The 21,464-nt window shown below is 39.0% G+C and overlaps 1 protein-coding gene across 1 annotated transcript in view; it reads right to left on the bottom strand.

Moving 5' to 3' along the window:
- Nucleotides 1-561: 561 nt before the first annotated feature.
- Nucleotides 562-21,464, bottom strand: part of SLC5A12 (solute carrier family 5 member 12) — a 44,679-nt gene continuing 23,776 nt past the window's right edge. Inside the window, exons 7-15 of the mRNA XM_075187479.1 lie at nucleotides 19,711-19,840; nucleotides 17,109-17,197; nucleotides 16,051-16,163; nucleotides 14,363-14,430; nucleotides 10,655-10,741; nucleotides 8,902-9,101; nucleotides 5,669-5,772; nucleotides 3,787-3,920; nucleotides 562-723 (exon numbers count right to left, since the gene is read on the bottom strand). Of these exons, the coding sequence (XP_075043580.1) occupies nucleotides 562-723; nucleotides 3,787-3,920; nucleotides 5,669-5,772; nucleotides 8,902-9,101; nucleotides 10,655-10,741; nucleotides 14,363-14,430; nucleotides 16,051-16,163; nucleotides 17,109-17,197; nucleotides 19,711-19,840 (1,087 nt within the window). The remainder of the gene's footprint in view (nucleotides 724-3,786; nucleotides 3,921-5,668; nucleotides 5,773-8,901; nucleotides 9,102-10,654; nucleotides 10,742-14,362; nucleotides 14,431-16,050; nucleotides 16,164-17,108; nucleotides 17,198-19,710; nucleotides 19,841-21,464) is intronic.

Below are 21,464 nucleotides of genomic sequence, written 5' to 3' on the forward strand. Positions count from 1 at the left end.
TAGACCCCTTAGCTTGCTATAAAAAAATCCATCAGGCAGGTTTGCACTGAACACTGCAGCCCTTGAAAGTGAAACTCTCATTGGGTGAAAGTTTTAACTCTTTAATTTCCAGACTACACAGTTTAGAAGGAACATTGTTCTCCTCTGCTGTGTTTTATGCAAATGGTCCCTTCCATCCTACACTCACTCCCTGTGCCCTTTATGTTGTTGAAAAACAAAGCAATTGAACACTATTGTCACTAATAAATTGGCGTATTACCAATGTTAGCTGTGGTATTTGGATAATATTAAGATGTGATGTGTAGTAGGGCTTGTATTGATTTTTTAAATATTTTTTTCAATCCCCCTAAAACACACTTATTTTGAATTTGTACTTTACTTCAAACACAGGATTAATAAAAAAAAATGATAAATACTATACACTTTAGTGACATAATTCTCAACACAGCAGATGTATGAACAAAGTATATAGCACAGACATACTCAGGTGATAATGATTGTTTAGAACTGTCGTAGAATATATACTAGGCTCTGCAGTAAACATCATGGCTATTATCCTATCTACATCTGGCATTCTTTTTCTACATTTGTGTTTGTGTAGGAGTTTTCATCGGCGTTATAACCAGGTGGAGGATTCCGGTAAGACTCGTTAGCGTACGGGTTTTCCATTGCTTTTTCTGTTTCTGCTGTCATCTTGATGTCTTTCTTCAAACTCATATGATCCTTTTAAAGAAAAGACATGGGGAAATATATTTAGATACCATACCGCTGGTAAAGAAAGCTGGAAAAAGTGTGCTAAAGGCTCAAGACAAGAAAGTTAAGGGCTCTTAGGGTTGTTAATAATTTATTAATGTGTAAATATATAGAATTTAAATAATAAAGGGTCATTTTTCACAGCATATCCTACTGTATTATCCCAAGATATAAAACCAATAATTAATAGAAGTATTGATTTACATAAAGAAAGCTGCACAGACAATATAATGCAATGAAGTAGTTGCTGTAAAAAGCACACAATACCTTAGATGTTACACTATATATACCTAAAGAACTACAGAGCAGTATGCATGTATGAATTATCAAAATGCAGAACTTGAAAGCTATCAACAATGGCAAAATTTTTTAGTTAATATTAGTAATATTCAACAATTTGGTGACTAGAGATGGGCGAATCAAAATTTAGCAAATTAATTCACAAACCACTCCCAATCCATCATTAATTTGCTGAATAAATAATGCCTACCAGAGAAGTCAATACCAGGGCATGATGCATAAAGAAGGCTATCAGCAAGCATCAATAAATGTTACATGTATATAGCCTAATAAAAACAATGTTTACTTGGATGTTTTCACGAAACCTCTGAAGGTCCTGAACTCCTACTGCCGGTGTTTGTGTATTACTGCTCTTACGATCATTGGAAGCTTTTTATAATATGTACTAAACTCACGCAAACTTTGTAAGGGATCATGTACAGTAGAGCCCCCTAAGTCTCTCAAAGCAAAAATCCGGGAGGATAATACATTGGTGCTTAACTTTCTAACCAGCATTGAATAAGGTAAAAATCAAAGTGTGGCACATTCAGCTTCTTATCTCTGGATTTGTGCAGGTCTTCTTCTCTGTTATGAAGGCTGCAATATTGAGAACCCCACTTATGACGACCTTATGAGCTGCCTACAAGGTTGTAATTGTCATGTCAGCAGTTGAAGTAACGGGGAAATATTATTTTAATTTTTTCTAATTTTTGGGCTACTACATGGTCTTCTAAGAGGGTGGGATTCAGCCATCCCATTAGCCAGAGGAACTCACTGACCTGAAATAATGGGAGTAATTTAATAAGTTTATGTATTTAAAGTATTGTTTTCCAGTGCACTTTCCAGTGTATGACTTCAAACACTTAAAAAAAACGTATAAATCAGGGACCTGGAGAACTAATGGTTAGAAACTGAACAGCTTGTGTTACCGTTTGACCATTCCAGATGTACGTATGATTGGGATCGAGTAACTGCCCCTCAGACTATGACAGTGAAAGTTACCAACTGCTATGTGACTAAGAGTGTCTGAGACCTAAGAAGGAAGCTCTGGAATTTGGTGTGAGAGGAGAAGCTGAGGTGAGTTGGGGAGTACGTTTGACCAGGCAGGGAGTTGAGCAGTCTGAGGTGTTCAGTCTGAGACACCTATGTGTATTGAGACTGCACTTGTTAAGTATGATGCAAGATGACAAGCCCATGATGTGAAGAGTGCTGGACTTAAATATTGGTGATATAATTAAACTGCCTCATTTATTCTTTAAAACGGAGATATGGGTTATATGTACTAAACTGTGGGTTTGAAAAAGTGGAGATGTTGCCTATAGCAACCAATCAGATTATAGCTTTCATTTATTTAGTGCATTCTACAAAATGACACCTAGAATCTGATTGGTTGCTATAGGCAACATCTCCACTTTTTCAAACCCACAGTTTAGTAAATATACCCAACGGTATGGTTGCCATTATTGTTTCAACTTACCCTTGTACATTGCTACCCTTGTTGCACCTGCCACTTTGTTGTTAGTAAACCTGAATGTATAGGGGCTCCTGTCTGCCTAATCACCAATGATCATAAAGAGATATATGCCACTAAGATGTGCGCCTACCTCACCCAGCAGCAGGAGCAGACTAGCCTGGGGGGCAACTGCCCCTTGGGCTGGTCCCATAGTGGGCTACCTTGGGCTGGGTCACCTGCATTGTTTTCCTTTAAAATGTTCCTAATAGGCTGCTGAGTTGAGTCTTGCCCCTCGGTCTAAAATTTGCCAGCCCTCCCCTGACCAGCAGCCAGCAGAGTAAGACAAACATTCACAAAGCCATAATCCGCAAACAGCCAATCAGAAGCGGCTAAATAGTGCTACCGATGGTCATTATCATCATCGCATTAGCCCTCAGTACCTGCGAGAGGTACACATCCAAACATGCATATCTGGTGCATGCAAGTGCTCCCTGTCTTTGTTTTACTTTAGCTAAAGGGTCCAAGCATACAATATGCACAAACCTAGATGTGGCCACATTTTGGTGTACATGTGTAATAAAGAAATACATGTATTCATGTCACAAAGATACTCTAAATGGGGTCCTGAATTTATGCATGTATTCATTTCTATTTATAATTCGATAATATAAAATGGATATTTTTTTTAAGGTAGAGTGAATTTGTTGTAATGCTTTGTTCCCTCCTGGTGCCTATTCTACCAATGCGGATACAAGTGCATCAGATTCCTCACCCATTTCGTTAGTGAACGCATTGATGAAATCCTACAACAAACATTGTTTACAGAAACTGCACTGAGCACTCTCTTTACACTCTGACCATACTGCTTTCAGCTAGTGTATAGCCTACAAAAGTTGTCCTGATTTTTAAAACGAAATCCAGTGGAAATGAAGGGACATGGCCAGTCCTTTGAAAGTGTGTGATCAGTCCACAGAGGGCGTGACTTGTGCTTAACTAATAATAATACTTGTTTGGACTAATTCTGATGTGGTCAATATCCAAATGACCCATTTCCTATTATTTAATTTATTTTAGTAGATTATGATGAAAATCTGCATAGTTAGAGGTCATTGGAGACTGGAGTAGTGACCTTGTTATTCAATGTTACACAGTTATGGTACACAAATACTTACAGTATATATGAACAGTGTGAATATTACAAAATATATAACATTTTAACACAAAACTGGTCAACTTAAATGTTTAACTCAGGAAGTCAGTTCTCACTGTTACAAAGTTCACTCCTGTAACAAAGCACTTACCAGCTCTTCATCTTCTTCTTCATCGTGTTTAACTCCGCACCAACACTTTCTCTTGTACTTATCCGACCAGAAGCATAAAAGGTTGCAGACTGGTCTGACTAACAATGGTCTAATATTCTTTCCGTGCTCGTGACCTTAAAAAAAAAATTACATATTATAATAGATAGCCCAGTACATTATTCAAAACCAAGAATTTCTTCTTTAGAACTGTGAATCAAAAACATAGCAATACAATGCAGCTTGTTTCTTAAACTCTCAGGGCCTGATTAATTAAGGAACGTAACTGTCGCAACGTGCCGTATTTTGCGCAAAATCGATCTGTTCATGTCCAGAACCGGACTGTACGCCACTAAATGCAGCAACATCTAACTCATCTTTGAGTGTAATGGACCCTTACTGCAGCCTACTATTTCAGGCGGGGAGGGGAAGGGGCATATGCAAGTGGTCAATGTACAATAGGTATGCCAAGGTCGAACACACGCAGCAGCGTCCGATTCAAGCTTTGGGCATCTCAAAGGTTTTTTTTCTGTCGTATCATTCCCACCAGCTGTAGGTCGAGTGTAAGTGCTGATTACTAGTGATGACGGCTGTGTATACATGCTACAACATGTGTTTGCAATCAGGAGCAACTGAAAAAAATGCATTTTATGTGTACAGTGGAGATTAATAGCATCATGATAAATGATTGGGAGTGAAAAAAAAACCCCAAAAAAAACACACAACTTTATCTATTTTGTCATTAATGACTATGGGCCTGATTCATTAAGGATCTTAACTTGAGAAATTTCTTATTTCAGTCTCCTGGACAAAACCATGTTAGAATGCAAGGGGTGCAAATTAGTTTTCTGTTTTGCACACAAGTTAAATACTGACTGTTTTTTCATGTAGCACACAAATGTCAACTTTAAATTTCAGTGTACAAATAAGCTATCAAGTATTTGTGTGCTACATGAAAAAACAGTCAGTATTTAACTTATGTGCAAAACAGAAAACTAATTTGCACCCCTTGCATTGTAACATGGTTTTGTCCAGGAGACTGAAATAAGAAGTTTCTCAAGTTAAGATCCTTAATGAATCAGGCCCCATATTATTAACAGGTGACAATCCTTAAATATTTTTAATCTTTTCCTGTGTGTTCTTTTGGGACTTTATATTCCACATATGTATTGGACATATTCTGCAATGTCTTGTGTCTGTCAGAGCAGAGACCCATATTTAACAAGAGACGATTCTTCAGGTCAACTCCTAGGTCAACTCCTAGTTGAATATGGACGTATGTATACCCAATTTACGTATGCCCGATTTACATGTATGCCCAATTTACATTTGCTTTGCGTGCCTTAATGAATAAGAACCTTATTCTTTTGGTAATCTGACAAACTGAAATACCATATATTATTTAGTAGAAAATTAAGGAGGAGGGGCTGTGTGATACTTACTAGTGGAAAGAAAGATAATACTTTCAGATACGGGGTAGGAAAGACAACGTAGAGAAAAAATAATTTAAGTTTTCTTAAATAGAATGATGGTATCAGTCTAAAGGGCTGAAGAAAATATACATTCCAGACTTCAATCCTTCTTGAGAACTGCCACTAGGCGGAGTCTCAAATAATTTGGACATGCTTGTAGCATTGACATCTACTATATTAAAAGTAATGGCTGCTCCAGTTGTGGATTATAATAGTAGGGTGACATGGATGGCAGAAGAATCTACACCAGCAGTTATAAGTTGTCTTTACAGTTCAAAGAGTGTGAGAGAGTCAAAGACAGTTGACAGAAGACAACTTTGCCTCTGTTGGTTGTGATGTTGCTCTGTTGCACAATATCAGACATATAAAAGTTTGTATTAAGTAATTAGTAGAAAAATGGAACGCTCACCCACCTGTTATAAAACTGATCAAAAGCCCAGCAATGATGCAGCCAAGGCATCCGACAGCACTATAGTAGAGGTATGATAAACTGTACCAGTTATCTGCGAGAATAGACCTGGAGAGAAAAATACGTAACATCAAATAACTACATTTTACTGCATTTTAAAAGATATCTATAGGATAAGGTATAACAAAATATACTGGAACAGTTTTATTATCCGCAGGGAACGTGAATGCTTAGTTCAAACCATAGAAGGAAAAAAATGGGTTGGATAGCATTTAACGATGGTGGTAATAGCCTCATTGGTTAAACCTACACAAAAATAGCGATTTCAACAAGGCCTACAAAAAGAAAATAATGACTTACAATACAAATGACACTGTACATCCTCGACATCCTTATGCTACATTCCGATTGCTGTGAATGCCGGCACTTTCAGTTTACGTCACTGTTCATAGCCACACTGATATCTCTGTATTTAAAGCGGCAATGCCTAACCCTAACGTGTAAATGAAGTATTAAAGTCGTGGGGTCCTGATAATGCATTGCATAAGTATTTCTGAATGTAATAAAATGATCTGGTAAAATTAACCAATATGTATTTTAAAGTGCTTTTGAATATGCATGTCTGTGTATTCCCAGTTTTTGAGTGTGCCAGTGTTTAAGATTTTTGTGTGCCTCCTTTCCCTCCATAAATACAGCACCTGTGGCTGTGCAGAAATGTCAAACACTCTGACACAGTGCTTGAGTCTTTGCAATCTTCTGTGCAGGCTCTAGTGCCATAATTTTTGCTCTCTCTTTGGAGGCGATCAGGGGACAGACCAGTCGGTGGCACTGGCCCGTTTAAGTCCCCTTTTTGCCCCTGAGGAAAGCGGCAGAATAATAGCAAAGGCTGACACTGCTCTGGGTGCAGGTTAGGCAGCGCAGGGCGTCCTTGACTCAAGGGCTCTTGTCCACTGAGTCAACAGAATGTACACATCAACACATAGTATTTCAGGAGAAGAATGCGTTGATCTTGTGGGTGTCAGTGACCTGTTCACTTGTGTGGTTATATTAAACACAGGGCTATAGGGCATAATAATATGAGAAGTTGAAAGGAGAGGAGCAGGATGCCAGAGACTGAGAGATAGATATTGGAATGAACAAGAACCTCCTGCATCAGTACAAGTGTGAGTATGCCAAGAAAATTGTAACATGATCAAAATGAAAGCAACCAACTTGTATGAATAAGCAATACTTGACATTTAAATTAGAGATGGGCGGACTCGGTTCCCCGAGAACCGAACCCGTCCGAACTTCAGGTATCCGAGTACCGAGCTGAGCAGGCTCGGTACTCTCCTGCTGATTCGAAATTGAAAACGAGGCAAAACGTCATTGTGACGTCGTTGGATCTCGGAGCTCGTTTCTCGCGATGTTTCAAGTGCATAAATATCCGTCTCCACAGCAATCCAGCGCCATTTGACAGAGGGAGAGAGAAGGCTTAGGTCGCAGGATTAGAGCATGGAGAGAGCAGTTATTACAGCAGTTATTACAGCAGGAAGAGAGCAGTTATTAGAGCAGCAAGAGAGGAGTATAGAGGAGGGATTTTTCCAAACATTACAAACTATTTGGTGAGTCATATTCCCTCCTAAAGAAACTAATTTCTGCCTGCATAAATTGTAATATCCCAGCACAATTTGTTTCTGAATTTGCACTACAAGTGTTGGGTGTCACATATTCCCCTGTAGTAAAAAGCTATTTTCTGGTGCTGAAATAATTATATGCCAGTACTATATATTTCTGAATTTGCACTACAAGTGCTTGGGGTGTGACATATTCCTCTGTTCCAATAAATTTATTTTCTGGTGCTGATATTAATATATACCAGCACTATATATTTCTGAAATTGCAGTACAAGTGTTTGGGGTGTCTGGTATTCCCCTCTTTGAAAAAAGCAATTTTCTGGTGCTGAAATTATTAGATACCAGCAGTATATATTTCTGAATTTGCACTACAAGTGTTTGGGGTGTCAGATATTTCCTGAGGAGAGTCTATCCACGAGTGATATGTGTAATCGTGACCATTCTGTAACATACACCCAAAGATGATGGTTCCATTGCCAATAGTCAAAGATGGAGAGGAAGACAAGCAGGCTTATCTGTAGAATTTGCAGGCAAGTGTTGCATTACATTGAATAAATAAGACACATGGGGGGAGAAGGAGAAGAGGGAGACAGAAAATGAATCCTCTTCCTCTTACTCAGGACTGTCAATGGTGTTATAGTCTCTTAGTAGGCTGTGGATCAGCCTGCGACAGTCCTGGATGGTCATCTTCTCCCTTTTAAAGATGAGGCGATTCCAGGCAAGCCAAATAGCATCCTTAAAGCATTTCATTAGGCTCCAGGCATCCTGGATTGCCCCAATGATGTGGGTCCCAGGAAATAATCCATAAAATACTGAATGGGATGAAAGGCAAGTTCTTTGCACACTGTAATTATGTTCATGTTCCAAGGCCTGTGCAGTGGGGAAGTCCCAAAAAAACGCTGTGCTATTTCCCTTTTGGTGATGCAGGAGGGGCAGTGGACATATCGGCACAGGTTCCGGGAGTGCATGAATGTCCTGAGAGGCAGACATCCCTGGATAGCCATCCATGCAATGTCTTTGTGTGTAGTAGTCAGCCTCTTAGAGGCCACATTCTTCCACATGCGTTGTTGTGTTTGTAATCAGCACTTTACATAATAGGTACCTAACTAGATTATAAGTTTTTGGGAATTGGGGCTGATTCGAAGCTCACTGATGAACTGGCTTTTTGCTATGAATTTCAATGGCTCTTCTTAGTGCATTGTCTGGCACCCTGGATTGGTAAGTGTCTGATAAAAGCACACATCCTGGGGGGGTCAGCGCTCGTTGACATTTATTAGCTGTAGAATTACCTCACTTATCCAAGAAACAGGTGGAGCACTAAATTATGTTATTTTAGCCAAAAAAAAAAAAAAAAAAATTAATTGCAAAACAAAACCAAACAAAACCAAAACCAAAACCCGCAAGGGCGGTTTTGCCAAAACCAAAACCAGAACCAAAACACGAAGATAATCCAGATCCAAAACCAAAACCAAAACACGGGGATCAGTGAGCATCTCTAATATAAATTAAAAAAATGGAATTCAGTGCACCTTAATGACTGTACATGCATCAGAATAAAGCTATTTTAAATAGTTTTAGTCAAATAAAAAAGTGATTAGTAACCAATTAAGTGCATTCTTACCTTTCTGGTGCTAGGGTGGTAGACAGTGTGGTAGGTAGGATTGTGGATAATGTGGCGTTGACAGTTTCATTAAATAATTTGCATTCATCTGTTCTTAGTAGAAGTGGCAGTGTCTTAGATACTGGAGCAGGATATATAAATCCTCCAATTGCAGCCCAAAAAGCCAAGGTGATTCCAGTGAGGAGACCTCCAAGAGCTCCCTAGAAATTATGCAATTATTACAGACTGCAGAAAGTGTCATTCCTCATTCCTGTGTATTAATCCATTATACAAGGAGAAATTAAGTACTTCTTTATTGCAGGCCACTGGTAGCCAATAAATAATCTTTAAAGGCATACCTCTCAACATTTGGGTAGGCAGCATCAGGACAGGGGGCGTGATCACAACAAGAAGGGGGCATGGCCACACCCCGGGGCCATGCTTGGCACTTTTGAAGAACTAGGCCCCCCAGTTCTCTACTCCTCTACAAATACCTTCATTGCTGTGCTCACCAGTGTGCACGGCACCCATTCACCTCTTCTCTGCCATGCTGAGCAGCAGTGATCAGAGAACACTTCCCAACTTTCCTACTCGCAAATCAGGACTATGGTATGGATAGATCAGGACATTCCTAGTGTTATTTCGACTGTGGCATAAATGATTAAAATTGTGCAATCAGAAACATTCGCAGGAATGATTCCAGTACCTTCCATCCTCTTTATATCACCATCCTTGCTATATTGTCAGTTTAATCCTGTGTTTTAAGCTGATGATATCAAAAGGGAGCAGTGTACTATTATTTTAGAAAATTAATCAGCTGTCTCCCTGTAATATAGTTTTTGTTAAGAAAAGTCAGATAGATTTTCTGAATTGCAGACTGGAAGAATAGAAGGCAAAGCTAGTGAGACATTAATCCTAGACACTGAGATATACACTGATATCTGACTATGATAGATTTGTCTCTAGACCATTCTTATCCGGCACCCCAATCATGTTTGTAGATGTTTGACAATCAACCCCTAACGCTTGCAAATACTAAGTAACTCCGATGCATTGTTACAAATTAAGAGAAGACCGTCCAGACTCCCAAAAACAGCAGACAATTCTGAGTATTGATGATGCAAAGAATTGTCATTAAGCCACACCCACCTCAGTGAATATTAAGTGTGCTAGAGTGTGTTAATGCATTTAGCATTCATCTTGCCACACCCAATTGATGACTCAACTCATCAAGCCACACCTATCTCTTCATTTAATACCTCCCCTATGGATCTACTTGAGGGCAGGTATAAAAATTAATGTCTGTAAGTGGACATGCCCTGGGGAAAAGCATACAGATGAATTGCTTTTAGACAAACTGCATCACCAGGCACTTGTTACATAGAAATAAACGTGCTGAGTGCACCGTATTAGATACGATCACTTAAATTTGTATGTGAGTGCAGCGTGGCTAAAAGTATGCAGCATGATTGATACAGTCTGTGGCAGACACCTGGTTACGCAAAGAAAATAGCACCATATATATGTACACAGAGTACATATGATATAAATTCTGCCATGGAATAGTATAGAAAGGACTTTTCCATAAAGGAAATATAGTTCAGCGTCATCTATTGACCACAACTCTTAAAGATTACTTGTGCATTACTGTACTACCTTCTTGAATTGCCTAGAAATTATATGTCGTCTCTTAATGTTACAGAGTGACAATTGTGTAATGATACATACTAAATCAATCAGATTTATTTTGTAACTGTTTTAAGACAACTCTTACCTTCCAATTGGTCCATGGGAACAAAATACCCAATGAGAATAATCCTAACATGGGTCCGCCACACATCCCGTGGATACTGAGAGCAGCCTGTAAATATGATATATTTCAGTGCAATGAAAGACAGATAGAGTTCATTCAGTATCAGTAGATATTATTGGCATAGCCATTTAAAATTTAATTGCATTATGCAGTATACTATACTTTCATTTGGGCATTGCTGTTGTTTCTTTATATGAGAGAATACAACCTTGAGTAAATTATATCAATATTTTAAGTGACCAGGGTTTCCTATATCCAGGAGGCTTTTACATGAGGCATAGACAAGTACTTTGATAAAATGCATTTATAGATTGCTGTAAATCATGTAGTATATGTGGAGATATATTTGAGTTCAATGCATTCCTTCCTCGTTAGCTTGGCACTGCTTTTAAATATTATAATCAATCATCTAGGCAACAATGTAACTTTACCCAGGACGGCAATATAACAGAACACAGGGAAGCGGTGTTCATCTATGTTGTACACCCTTGAAATTATAGCGATAAGAAACTTTTTGGGAATAATTAATTGTGGAGGATTACACTGAACAGTAGACTCTTAGGGGTATCTTTACTAAACTGTAGGTTTGAAAACGTGGAAATGTTGCCTGTAGCACCCAATCAGATTCTAGCTGTCATTTTGTAGAATGTACTAAATACATGTTAATTAGAATCTGATTGGTTGCTATAGGCAAACTAGCAGTTCAGTAAATCTAGCACTCAGGGAGAGATACAATTTCCGGCCATGTCTCGCCGAATATCACCACGATGTCCAGCAGCGCAAATTGCTGGCCATTACGGTAGGAAATCTCTGCTAATTTTTCCTCGCACCTCTGTGGGGTGTGAGGAAAAATGAGCAGAGATTCCAGCCAGAACATCGGAGCGTTGTATAACATAGTAACATAGTAACATAGTTGATGAGGTTGAAAAAAGACACCAGTCCATCAAGTTCAACCTATTTTGGATCTCCTGCGATCCTGCACTTGTATTTGCAATTGAACCAGAGTAAACAACCGCCAATCTGTTTCAATTGTGAAAATCCCACTGAACCCAATATTGCAGTCCTGTTTTTACCCTATATCCACTACTATCCTTTATTTTAATTAATGGTCGTATCCCTGGATGCACTTTTCCCGCTAAACATTTTTATAACCTTTTCTTAAACATATCTATTGAGTCTGCCATCACAACCTTCCCTGGCAGTGAATTCCATATCTTGACTGCCCTTACTGTAAAGAACACCTTCCTTTGCTGATTGTGAAATTTCCTCTCCTCTAACCTTAGGGGGTGGTCGCGTGTCCTGTGTATAGTCCTTGGGGTAAAAGTTCCCATGAAAATTCTCTGTATTGACCCTTAATGTATTTGTACATAGTAATCATATCTCCTCTTAGACGCCTCTTTTCTTAAGTAAACATGGCTAAACTGGCTAACCTTTCCTCATAACTTAATGACTCCATACCCTTTATCAATTTTGTCGCCCTTCTCTGAACCCTTTCTAGTTCCAAATTATCTTGTGGTGCCCAGAACTGTATATTCAAGATGAGGTCTACCAACGATTTATACAGTGGCAAAATTACACTGTCTTCCCTTGCATTTATGCCTCTTTTTATTCATGCCAATACTTTATTTGCCCTTGCAGCTGCTGCTTGACATTGAGCACTATTGCTAAGTCTACTGTCTACGAGCACTCCCAAATCCTTTTACATTATAGATTCTCCTAAATTAATTCTATTCAATTTATAGATTTCATTCTTGTTTTTGATCCCTAAATGCATAACCTTACATTTATCTATGTTAAACCTCATATTCCATTTGGCCGCCCATTCCTCCAGTTTATTTAAGTCCCTCTGTAGAGAAGCTACATATTGCTCTGATTTTATTACCAGAGTTTAGTGTCATCTGCAAAAATAAAAACGTTACTCTCTAAACCATCACCAAGGTCATTAATAAATATATTAAAAAGGAGTGGCCCCAGCATGGAGCCTTGAGGTACTCCACTTAAGACTTTTGACCAATTAGAAAATGTTCCATTAATCACAACTCTCCTTTTCTCTAACCAGTTTTCGATCCAAGTACAAATGTTGATTCCTAGACCCAGTTCCCTTATTTTGTAAACCAACCTCTTGTGAGGCACTGTATCAAAGGCCTTTGCAAAATCTAAGTAGACCACATCTACTGTGCCGCCCTGGTCTAAGTTCCCACTAGCTTCCTAATTAGATTCGTTTGACATGACATATCCCTCACAAATCCATGTTGATATCCACTAATAATTTTATTGCGCACCAAGTAATCCGGAATACTATCCCTTTAAAATACCTTCCAGTAGTTTCCCCACTATTGATGTCAGGCTTACAGGTCTATAATTCCCTGGTTGTGATCTTGTCCCCTTTTTAAACAACGGCACCACATCTGCTATTTGCCAATCCCTTGGTAATGAGCCTGATGAGATTGAATCTCTGAAAATTAGGAATAGCGGTCTAGCTATTTCCGAGTTTAGCTCCATAAGGACCCTTGGGTGTATGCCATCTGGACCTGGAGCTTTATTTATCTTAATAGTCTTCAGTCACCTTTGGACTTCTTCCTCTGACAACCAAGTATTAATTAATGGTATGGTTTCAATTCCATTTTTATGTATTACTCCTACCATTTGTTCCTCTCTAGTAAATACTGAAAAAATAAAAGTGTTTAATACCTCTGCTTTTTCCTTAGTATAATTTATCAAATCACCCATCTCACTTCTCAGGGGTCCTATATTATCTTTTTTAATCCTTTTGCAATTTATATACTTAAAAAACTTTTTGGGGTTTGTCTTACTTTCTTTTGCAACTTGCTTTTCATTTTCTAATTTAGCCAATCTATTTTCCTTTTTGCATGTTTCATTACATTCCTTGTACCTACGGAAGGACTCCTCTGACCCTTCGGACTTAAACAATTTAAATACACGCTTCTTCCTTTGCATTTCTTCCCTTACCTTTTTATGTAGCCATATTGGTTTAAACTTAATCCTTTTACATTTATTTCAGATAGGAATGAACTTTCACGTGTGTTTCCAACAACATTATAAAGACAGCCCACTTTTCTTCTGTATTTTTTCCTTCACAGGCTTTGTCCCAGTCTATGCTCTTTATAGACTTTAGCTTATTAAATTTTGCCTTTCTAAAGTTTAAAGTAATAGTTGATCCCTTATACCGTTGCTTCTGGAAACTAATTTCAAATGAGACCATATTATGATCACTGTTTCCCAAGTGCAACCTTACTTGAATATTTGATATTACGTCTACATTATTTGTTATTACTTGGTCCAGTAAAGTCCAGTTCCTAGTTGGTTCCTCTACAAATTGGGACATGTAATGGTCTTTTAGCGTGCTCAGAAACCCTAGCTGTACTGCAGGTCTCAGTACTCCAATCAATGTCCGGATAATTAAAATCCCCCATAGTTAAAATTTGACCTAGTCAGCGGATGTTACGGAGACTCATCGCGCTGAATTGAATTCCTCCCTTAATAAGGTTCCTGGTGGAGTTCTCCTTTAAATTTTCAGAGGGCACATCTTACAGGGGAGAGTGAAGGAAGAAAGGGCAATAGCTAAAAGTAGGTCTAACCATTGTCATGGGACAGCACTGGTTACATCTCAGATATGCATCTCAGGAGATAAACATTAACTCCACTTACCTGTACAACACCACCCATCAGCGATGCAACCACTGCCATTGTTGTGCATAGTACACCAAACAGCACACCTACAGAATTCAGTAACCAATATTTTAGTCTCTATTCATGAAACAATGAGACAAGGTACTAGGTTCATATTAAACATTTTCTTACCACAATTTATTTTTCAGTTATACAGATCTATTTACTATTACGGGGTGACAGCAAAGATATTCTACCGACACTTAGAAAATAAGTGCTCTTGCCGCTTCACTAGCCAGTCTTGGTGCATATTGCGAATGTGTAACTTGGCTTTCTGCACATGTGCCTTGAAACAGAAATTCCTGTCTTGGACTTCCAGTTCAACTTCTCAAAAAAAGAAAAAGAAAAAGAAATAAAAATGTTAACCCATCTGAGGCACCTAAGGATCCATCGTCTTTGAAGACTTTGATTTCCTTTGGCCTGGTTATGGTCAGTTATTGGAGGCTTTTATAGAAACCGCTGAAAAAAGATACAATAGCCCAAAGCAACTACATAGTTTATCAAAGTCCTTTTTCAGTTACCGTTTTAAACACAAATCAAATATCTTATTGGTTGCTAGGGGTTCTAGCCCTTTCGTTCTGTGCTCCATAATTATCATCCACAGTATTAGCTATCTAACCAACTCCTAAATCTTAAAACATGTCGCCTTAAGAACAAATATCATTGTTATTGTGAGGAAACGGGGTGCTACTGGACTGATAACATTTTATTAATCATTATTATTATTATTATTTCATGTTATTAGGTACATTTTGCTCTTGCTATTACCTGCAATGTTGTATGTATTAGAAATAAAAAATATTGCCATATTGTGTGAAAATAACAAGACAGCAGAAGTCATTTTGCTTGTGTTAGCTAAGGTAATTGCCATTTGTCTCAAATGTCCATTGTCATGAGGTGTGGCTTAGATCTGGTTTGTAATCAGAACAATGTCTGAGTGGCATGACATAGCTAGTTGGCAGCCCACATTAATTAGCTAGGTCAACAGGTAATCTGAGAGGTAATTAGGTTAGAACTTCTAGATGATATGCAATGTGCCTCCACAGTAATATACTGGCTGAAATAGCATTGGTTAATGTATTATCATATATAAATATATCAATATAAATGTTATTGTATCAAAATGTATCACAGACTCAGAGTGTGTAATGTTGCAGATACAATGTGTCAAATGTCTTGTCAAGCGTCAAGTGTCATTCCTTGATGCTATATTGTAACCCTTTGTTTAGAGTGTCCAGCCAAATAGCTAACTGAGTCAAGCCATTCCATTGTATAATCAAGATAACAGAGACAGTATGTCTAACAGTTAAATTATCCACTGATAGACCCCTGCTGAAAGGGGAAAGATTGAGACATTTGACCCTATTCCCTGTGTATACAGCGAAAAAAAATAAGAAGAGCAGATTGCCAAGAGAGCTATTCTAGCTTGGAGGATCCTGGTGTACAAGACATTACGGAAAAGGACTCTGGGCAGGCATTGTAGTGCCGCTGGTGGAAACCCTACCAGGTTGCCATAAACTTAGCACACCTTATACTAGTTAGTTTTATAAAAGACGGATATGCTGATTTATGTATTTTATTTTCATTTTTGGTAATAATTAATGACCAAATTGCAAATATATTATTTTGCTGTAAAAAATCTGTTTAGAAAGTCAGCCAACACTCACATAAGCCTTTGCTAATCCAGGTGCTCTTCCTGTCTGATAAATTCTTGAAAATGTTCTTAACAATGTCTTCATAGGTAACAGTAGCAAGAGCGTTGATGCTGGCAGCCACTGTGCTGTGATAGAAAACCAAGTATCATACAGTAATTAGTATGGAACTTAAAAAAACAGCTTGCCTGATCACTTGACTAAATGAAATTGAAGCTGACCAGATAGTCAGGACTATAATGGAGATATTTCTCTATTTTGATCTTGTGGGGGTGAGGATGGGAAGGTTCTCCTTTATGGATTCTATTGGACTCATCCACCTTTCAGGAGGGCATGTAAAAACAAATGAAAAATGTTTATGGTGGGAAACTTGTTTAAAATAAAAAATAGGCATGCTTGGACAAATTACCTTAAAAATGCCTAAACTATCGATGGAGTTATTTTTAAAAAGATAAACAAACCCTAAAGGAGTTTAAAATGGACGCAAAATATTATTTTGTAGGCTAATTTGGCAGTTTTAAACCAAATTGAGCTAAAAAAAATCTCCACGTTTGGGGCTGCACTGACCATTAATCAAGGCTAACAATAATTGAAATCTATCTAGACTCAATATATTAGTTGTACTACCTTGTATGCTTGTGGTTATCAGCAATAGTGGAGATACTTGGGCTCTAACAGTTTGACCTGCCTATTGGTCAGATATTGACTTGGACACCCTCATGTAGAGGGATTCGGAACATGCATGGCCACCTTAAATCAAACCCTTGAATATTCTGGGCCGGCCAATGCTGTCCAAGTCTTGGAGGGGGTGTCTCATAATAATAGGCTGGACCCAAATTGTTCAAGAAATCCTGGAGTTACAGATAAGGTTTACATACATCCCCCTTCCCCTGGAACATACACCATATGTACCACCATTAAGATATCCCAAAATGGGCTATTCTCCCTTAACTACATAACATGTAAACAATTTATGGGGAGATGGTGGTAGGGTTATACCCTCTATGTTGTCTGTCAATGTTTGTACAAATAAAGTCACAAGCATGAACATATTTTAAGTAATGGATTATTACCTGAGTGTCCCACTAAAAGCGCATGCTACAAACAGACCAGGAAGTCCGGGCATTTTTGCAAATATGTTCATCACAAAATAGGGCATCATCTAAAAAAAGAAGCACAAATATATTTGTTTGGAATGCTTGCAATACCATCGTCAGAGCTGCATGGGCACAGTAGATAATTGTCTAAAGGCACTTGTAGCATTGGGTTTCAACAACAATGCAAGTCCAACACCTTTTAGGACTGATGCAGAATTGGACGCAAAATGGGAGTAAATTAATAAAAAAAAAGAGCATGAAAACAAACATAATCCCGTCCAAATGTAGAGCTGAACACATCTGAGACGCATCCACGTCTACATCAGCAGCATCTGTGATAAGTCATTGCCAGCGCATATTTGCATCTGACCATTATCACTGTGGTCAGGACCAGCATAGGTTACAGGGCTAATTTTCAGTGATCAAATAAATTGCCTGCAACAATTGTCACAAATACTGTGGGTGCAGCCACTACGAGGCCTGGAGGGGAGGGGTGCCTCACTCCTTTGAGGCCCTCTGCAATGGCCACCAAGGGCGGACCTAGACTTTATTTTTAGGGGGGGGTTTAGCATAATCATGCCCCTCCTGCATTGTGATTGGCTGGCTATGGTTGGCCCTGCCCCATCCTCCTCTTTTGATCGCCGTCTTGGATGCAATTTAAAGATAGGCTTGTGCTGCTAGGGGAAGGGGGAGCGGGCACCACTGGTGGCCACATCCCATACACCCTCAGTAGTGCTGTCAGTATGTACAGGGTGCAATTCTGATATGAAAACAGCAGAGGGTAGTCTGAGCGGTGAATATGCAGTGGACACATGGGCAGCACTGCACTTACTCAAAAGAGACTCCCTCTCTCTTCTTTTCAGAGCAGAGTAGGAGGCTGGGGGGCTGCAGTGGCATCTCCAGGCTCCTACCCAAGTTATGCTACAGGGTCCTATGGTGCACTGTTCTGCCTCTGCCTGTAATATTATTCAATGAGGAATAAACAAATTGGCTGCAAGTTAATATGCTGAGTAATTAACAGGTTAACCTAATAGTGATCTGAGATAAATTACACTGCAATGTATTAACTAAGAGATGCACTAGTTAGGATATTGTCCTTGTCCTTTGATCCAAGCCCATATAACTGTAGCATGAAGGGACTTTGTAGCCTGGCTGATATTAAGACCTGTTTCCTTTCTAATCATGAGTTGAAGTCAGTGTCATATTTAATCAATTTAAAATAATTAAGAATATCCAGTCAATAATTTAGCTTACAGTTGTGAAATGATATTGTAGCTAGTTCATTAAGCTAACTGATTTAATACATAATAGTTAAAAGATAATAGTTAAAATAGTGGGTGATCAGGGTATGCATTAAGCAGATTAAGGTGTACTTAGTGTGCTCATGTCCATTATGTGAATCATCTTTCGGGATCTGCCTAGCTAGATAGGCTGAATAAATTGTTTAGAGAAGACAGCAAGTTGTATGTTATGCAACATTAATAAGCTCTTTTTTTTAATTTAACATACTGCGTAACATTGAAAGTCAGCAATTACGCCCATTGTTTGACTCATAAAAGTGAATTTTGTGAAAAAATCTTGAACAGACACTGCTTAAGCTTAATTCACTATAATGTTTATAATTTTGAAAGTGGCACAAAGCACTCAGTAAACATAATAACACTGGTGTAGGCTGTCAATGTTAAAAAGGGTCAGTTGTGCGCTCTATTATCATTAGTATGGTAATTTCTAATGCTAATTTTTGTTCACGGCTCCCTGAACCGCGAGCAGGAATCCGGATTACAATTGCCATATTAACGGTAATAGAGGGCAGGCCGCATTACCTTCGGCAATAACGCAACCAATTGAATTCTCTCCTAGATGTGTTAATCTAGAGGAAGAGAAAATAAAAGACCAGAATCTTCTGCCAATTAAACCTCAATTGAAAGTAATGGTTGAAGGATTTCCCTCCAGAACACCATACTCACCATAGATAATAATAAGATTAATTCCCTTTGTCACCCTAACTGATGAATTTTGTCATTCTAACTATTGTTACTATTCCCTGCAAGATTTCCATGCAATCCATTTCGTACATCCAGTGCAGTGCTGCATCCCTTTACACCAGAGGTGGACCAATAGTGGCCCTTGGACCTTCACCTGTGGCCCCCCAGCTGGCTGCTGCTGATCTTATCAGTATGGAGACAGCCAACTTCTGCGTAAGGGACCTCCACTGTATCGTGCAGGGAGGACACGCAGCTACCCGGAGGAGGGATGTCTTTACCTCCTTCCTCTGTGTGACCCCTTTGAAGGCCAGAGGGCAACGTGTGCGGCTCTACAGCTATTCTACATTACCCATAATTGCTTTTCACAGTACAGACTCATTGTATCACCTTTAGGAAGCGATATCTGTTGCTGTTTCATTTTATTAAGCGGTAAGATTTACTGAACTAAGCATCCCAGTACAAAAACAATATCGCAGGTTCATAATTGCTTTCATATGTAAACCTCCCAGTAACTGTAATTGTAATACACAAAATTGGATTTTTTTCATGTCTACAAAACATAACATAACCATAGTGTTTTGCATATTACCCACCTGGTCGGGTGCCTCTATAAATCCAGCAGTCCAAGGGTCACAACCTCTGAAGTGTGCATACATGATTATTCCTGAGAACACGGAACAAACCAAGATCACCCAGAGTCCAATCAAGTTAAGATAAAGAGCTCTGAAAAGAAAACATTAAGCTTTAGTGATTGATTTAGATGAGCTAATGGCTTTGAAAATTGCTATGTATCTCTATGGAGGGCACAAGGGGTCTAGTGGTCAATTCTCAAAAGTGAGAAATAACAGACTTAATAGTGTTATTTTTCACTTTGTGCCTCATTCTCATGAATTTTTGTTCACCCTACAAAATGGCCGCTTTTTGCGAGAGTCTCATGGAGTGTTTGCCCCCGCGGGTCCAAAATGATGCAAATTTTGAAGCCCCGCCCCCCATCACGCCCACCTCCCCCGGCAGGCTCCTGGAAGCCAACTTTCAAAAGTTGGTAAGTATGACTTAAAGGGAACATTACACACAAACATTAGGTATTATAGGGCCTTAAAAACCCACCTTTTCCTTAAAGCCCTCCAGTCCCCCACCTAATTGACCTCCTCCCAGTGTCCCCCTACCCCCTCCCACTCCTGCACTCCCTCCTGTCCCCCTCTTACCAACCCTCCTTTTCTTTCTCCTCTCCCCTCCTCTCCGTCTCAGCCTCCATTCTCCCCATTCCTTCCTCCTACCATTGTGTCTCTGTCCGTCCTACCCTCCCCTTAGATTGTACGCTCCTTCGAGCAGGGCCTCTTCTCCTTCTGTTCTCCACCACCTTAACTCTGCTCTCCAGCTCCTTGTCCAGGTCCTCCTGCCCTTCTACCCCCTTCTCTACCCCGCTGGGGGCTCTCACCTCTCATCTAGCTGTACATTGAGCTTCTGAGTTACTGTGCTTTTTGTTAACTGTACCATGCTGTCTCAACCTGTATGGTATTTCTGTCTGTCCCTGTACGGCGCTACGGATACCTAGTGGCGCCCTATAAATAAAAAATAATAATAATAATAATAATAGTTACAACAATATCTGCAGACCCCACTGTATGATTGAGAAATACTTTGCTCAAAAGTGACTGCAGCTGTGTAAGCACTATGGCAATTCGTAAGGCCTGTATAGCAGCCTATATAAAGTAATCCAGGTGGTGGGTCCACTCATTGCCGCTTTAAAACCACAGTTTTCACTATGTCCACTAGTAGTGAAGTGATTTCTTTGTGTACATGTTTTGCAAAGTTGCTTTTTACATTAGCAGGGAATTTCAGGTGCCGGAAATAGTACTTGTCACTTAGATGGTAAGTCGCTATTTGTACATTATCGCTGTTATACTGATCGTCATTTTTCCGTCGGTGTGTAGTTGTGTCGGGTTTATAAGTGCCGCTTAAACGATTACTATCAGCCAATTCAAGTTTCATTTTCTGCATATGGACTTATGTTCAGATGTTTGCTGTTTAAAGTTTCCAGAAAAATATAAAAATTAAACAAAATGATAATACAATTTTTTTAATGTTTTTTTTAAATTTAAATATACGTAAGGCTCCCACGTGTCTCTTGTTTTTGCAACTGCAAATCTTTAAAACAAAACTTTTGAAGGAGAGACACAGAACCAGCCCTTTTTCTTTGCAGAGCTAATATTCAGCAGGATTCAGTTTCAGACACCAGTGTCTCATAACGAATATTGATCACAAAGTACCTCAGGCCATTGGTGTAAAGACTGCAAAAAAGTACTAATACATGGTTGTACCAACTTTTACCGTACTTTCCATCTGT

Source organism: Mixophyes fleayi, chromosome 10, assembly GCF_038048845.1.
Source record: "Mixophyes fleayi isolate aMixFle1 chromosome 10, aMixFle1.hap1, whole genome shotgun sequence".
Classification (NCBI taxonomy): Eukaryota; Metazoa; Chordata; class Amphibia; order Anura; family Limnodynastidae; genus Mixophyes; species Mixophyes fleayi.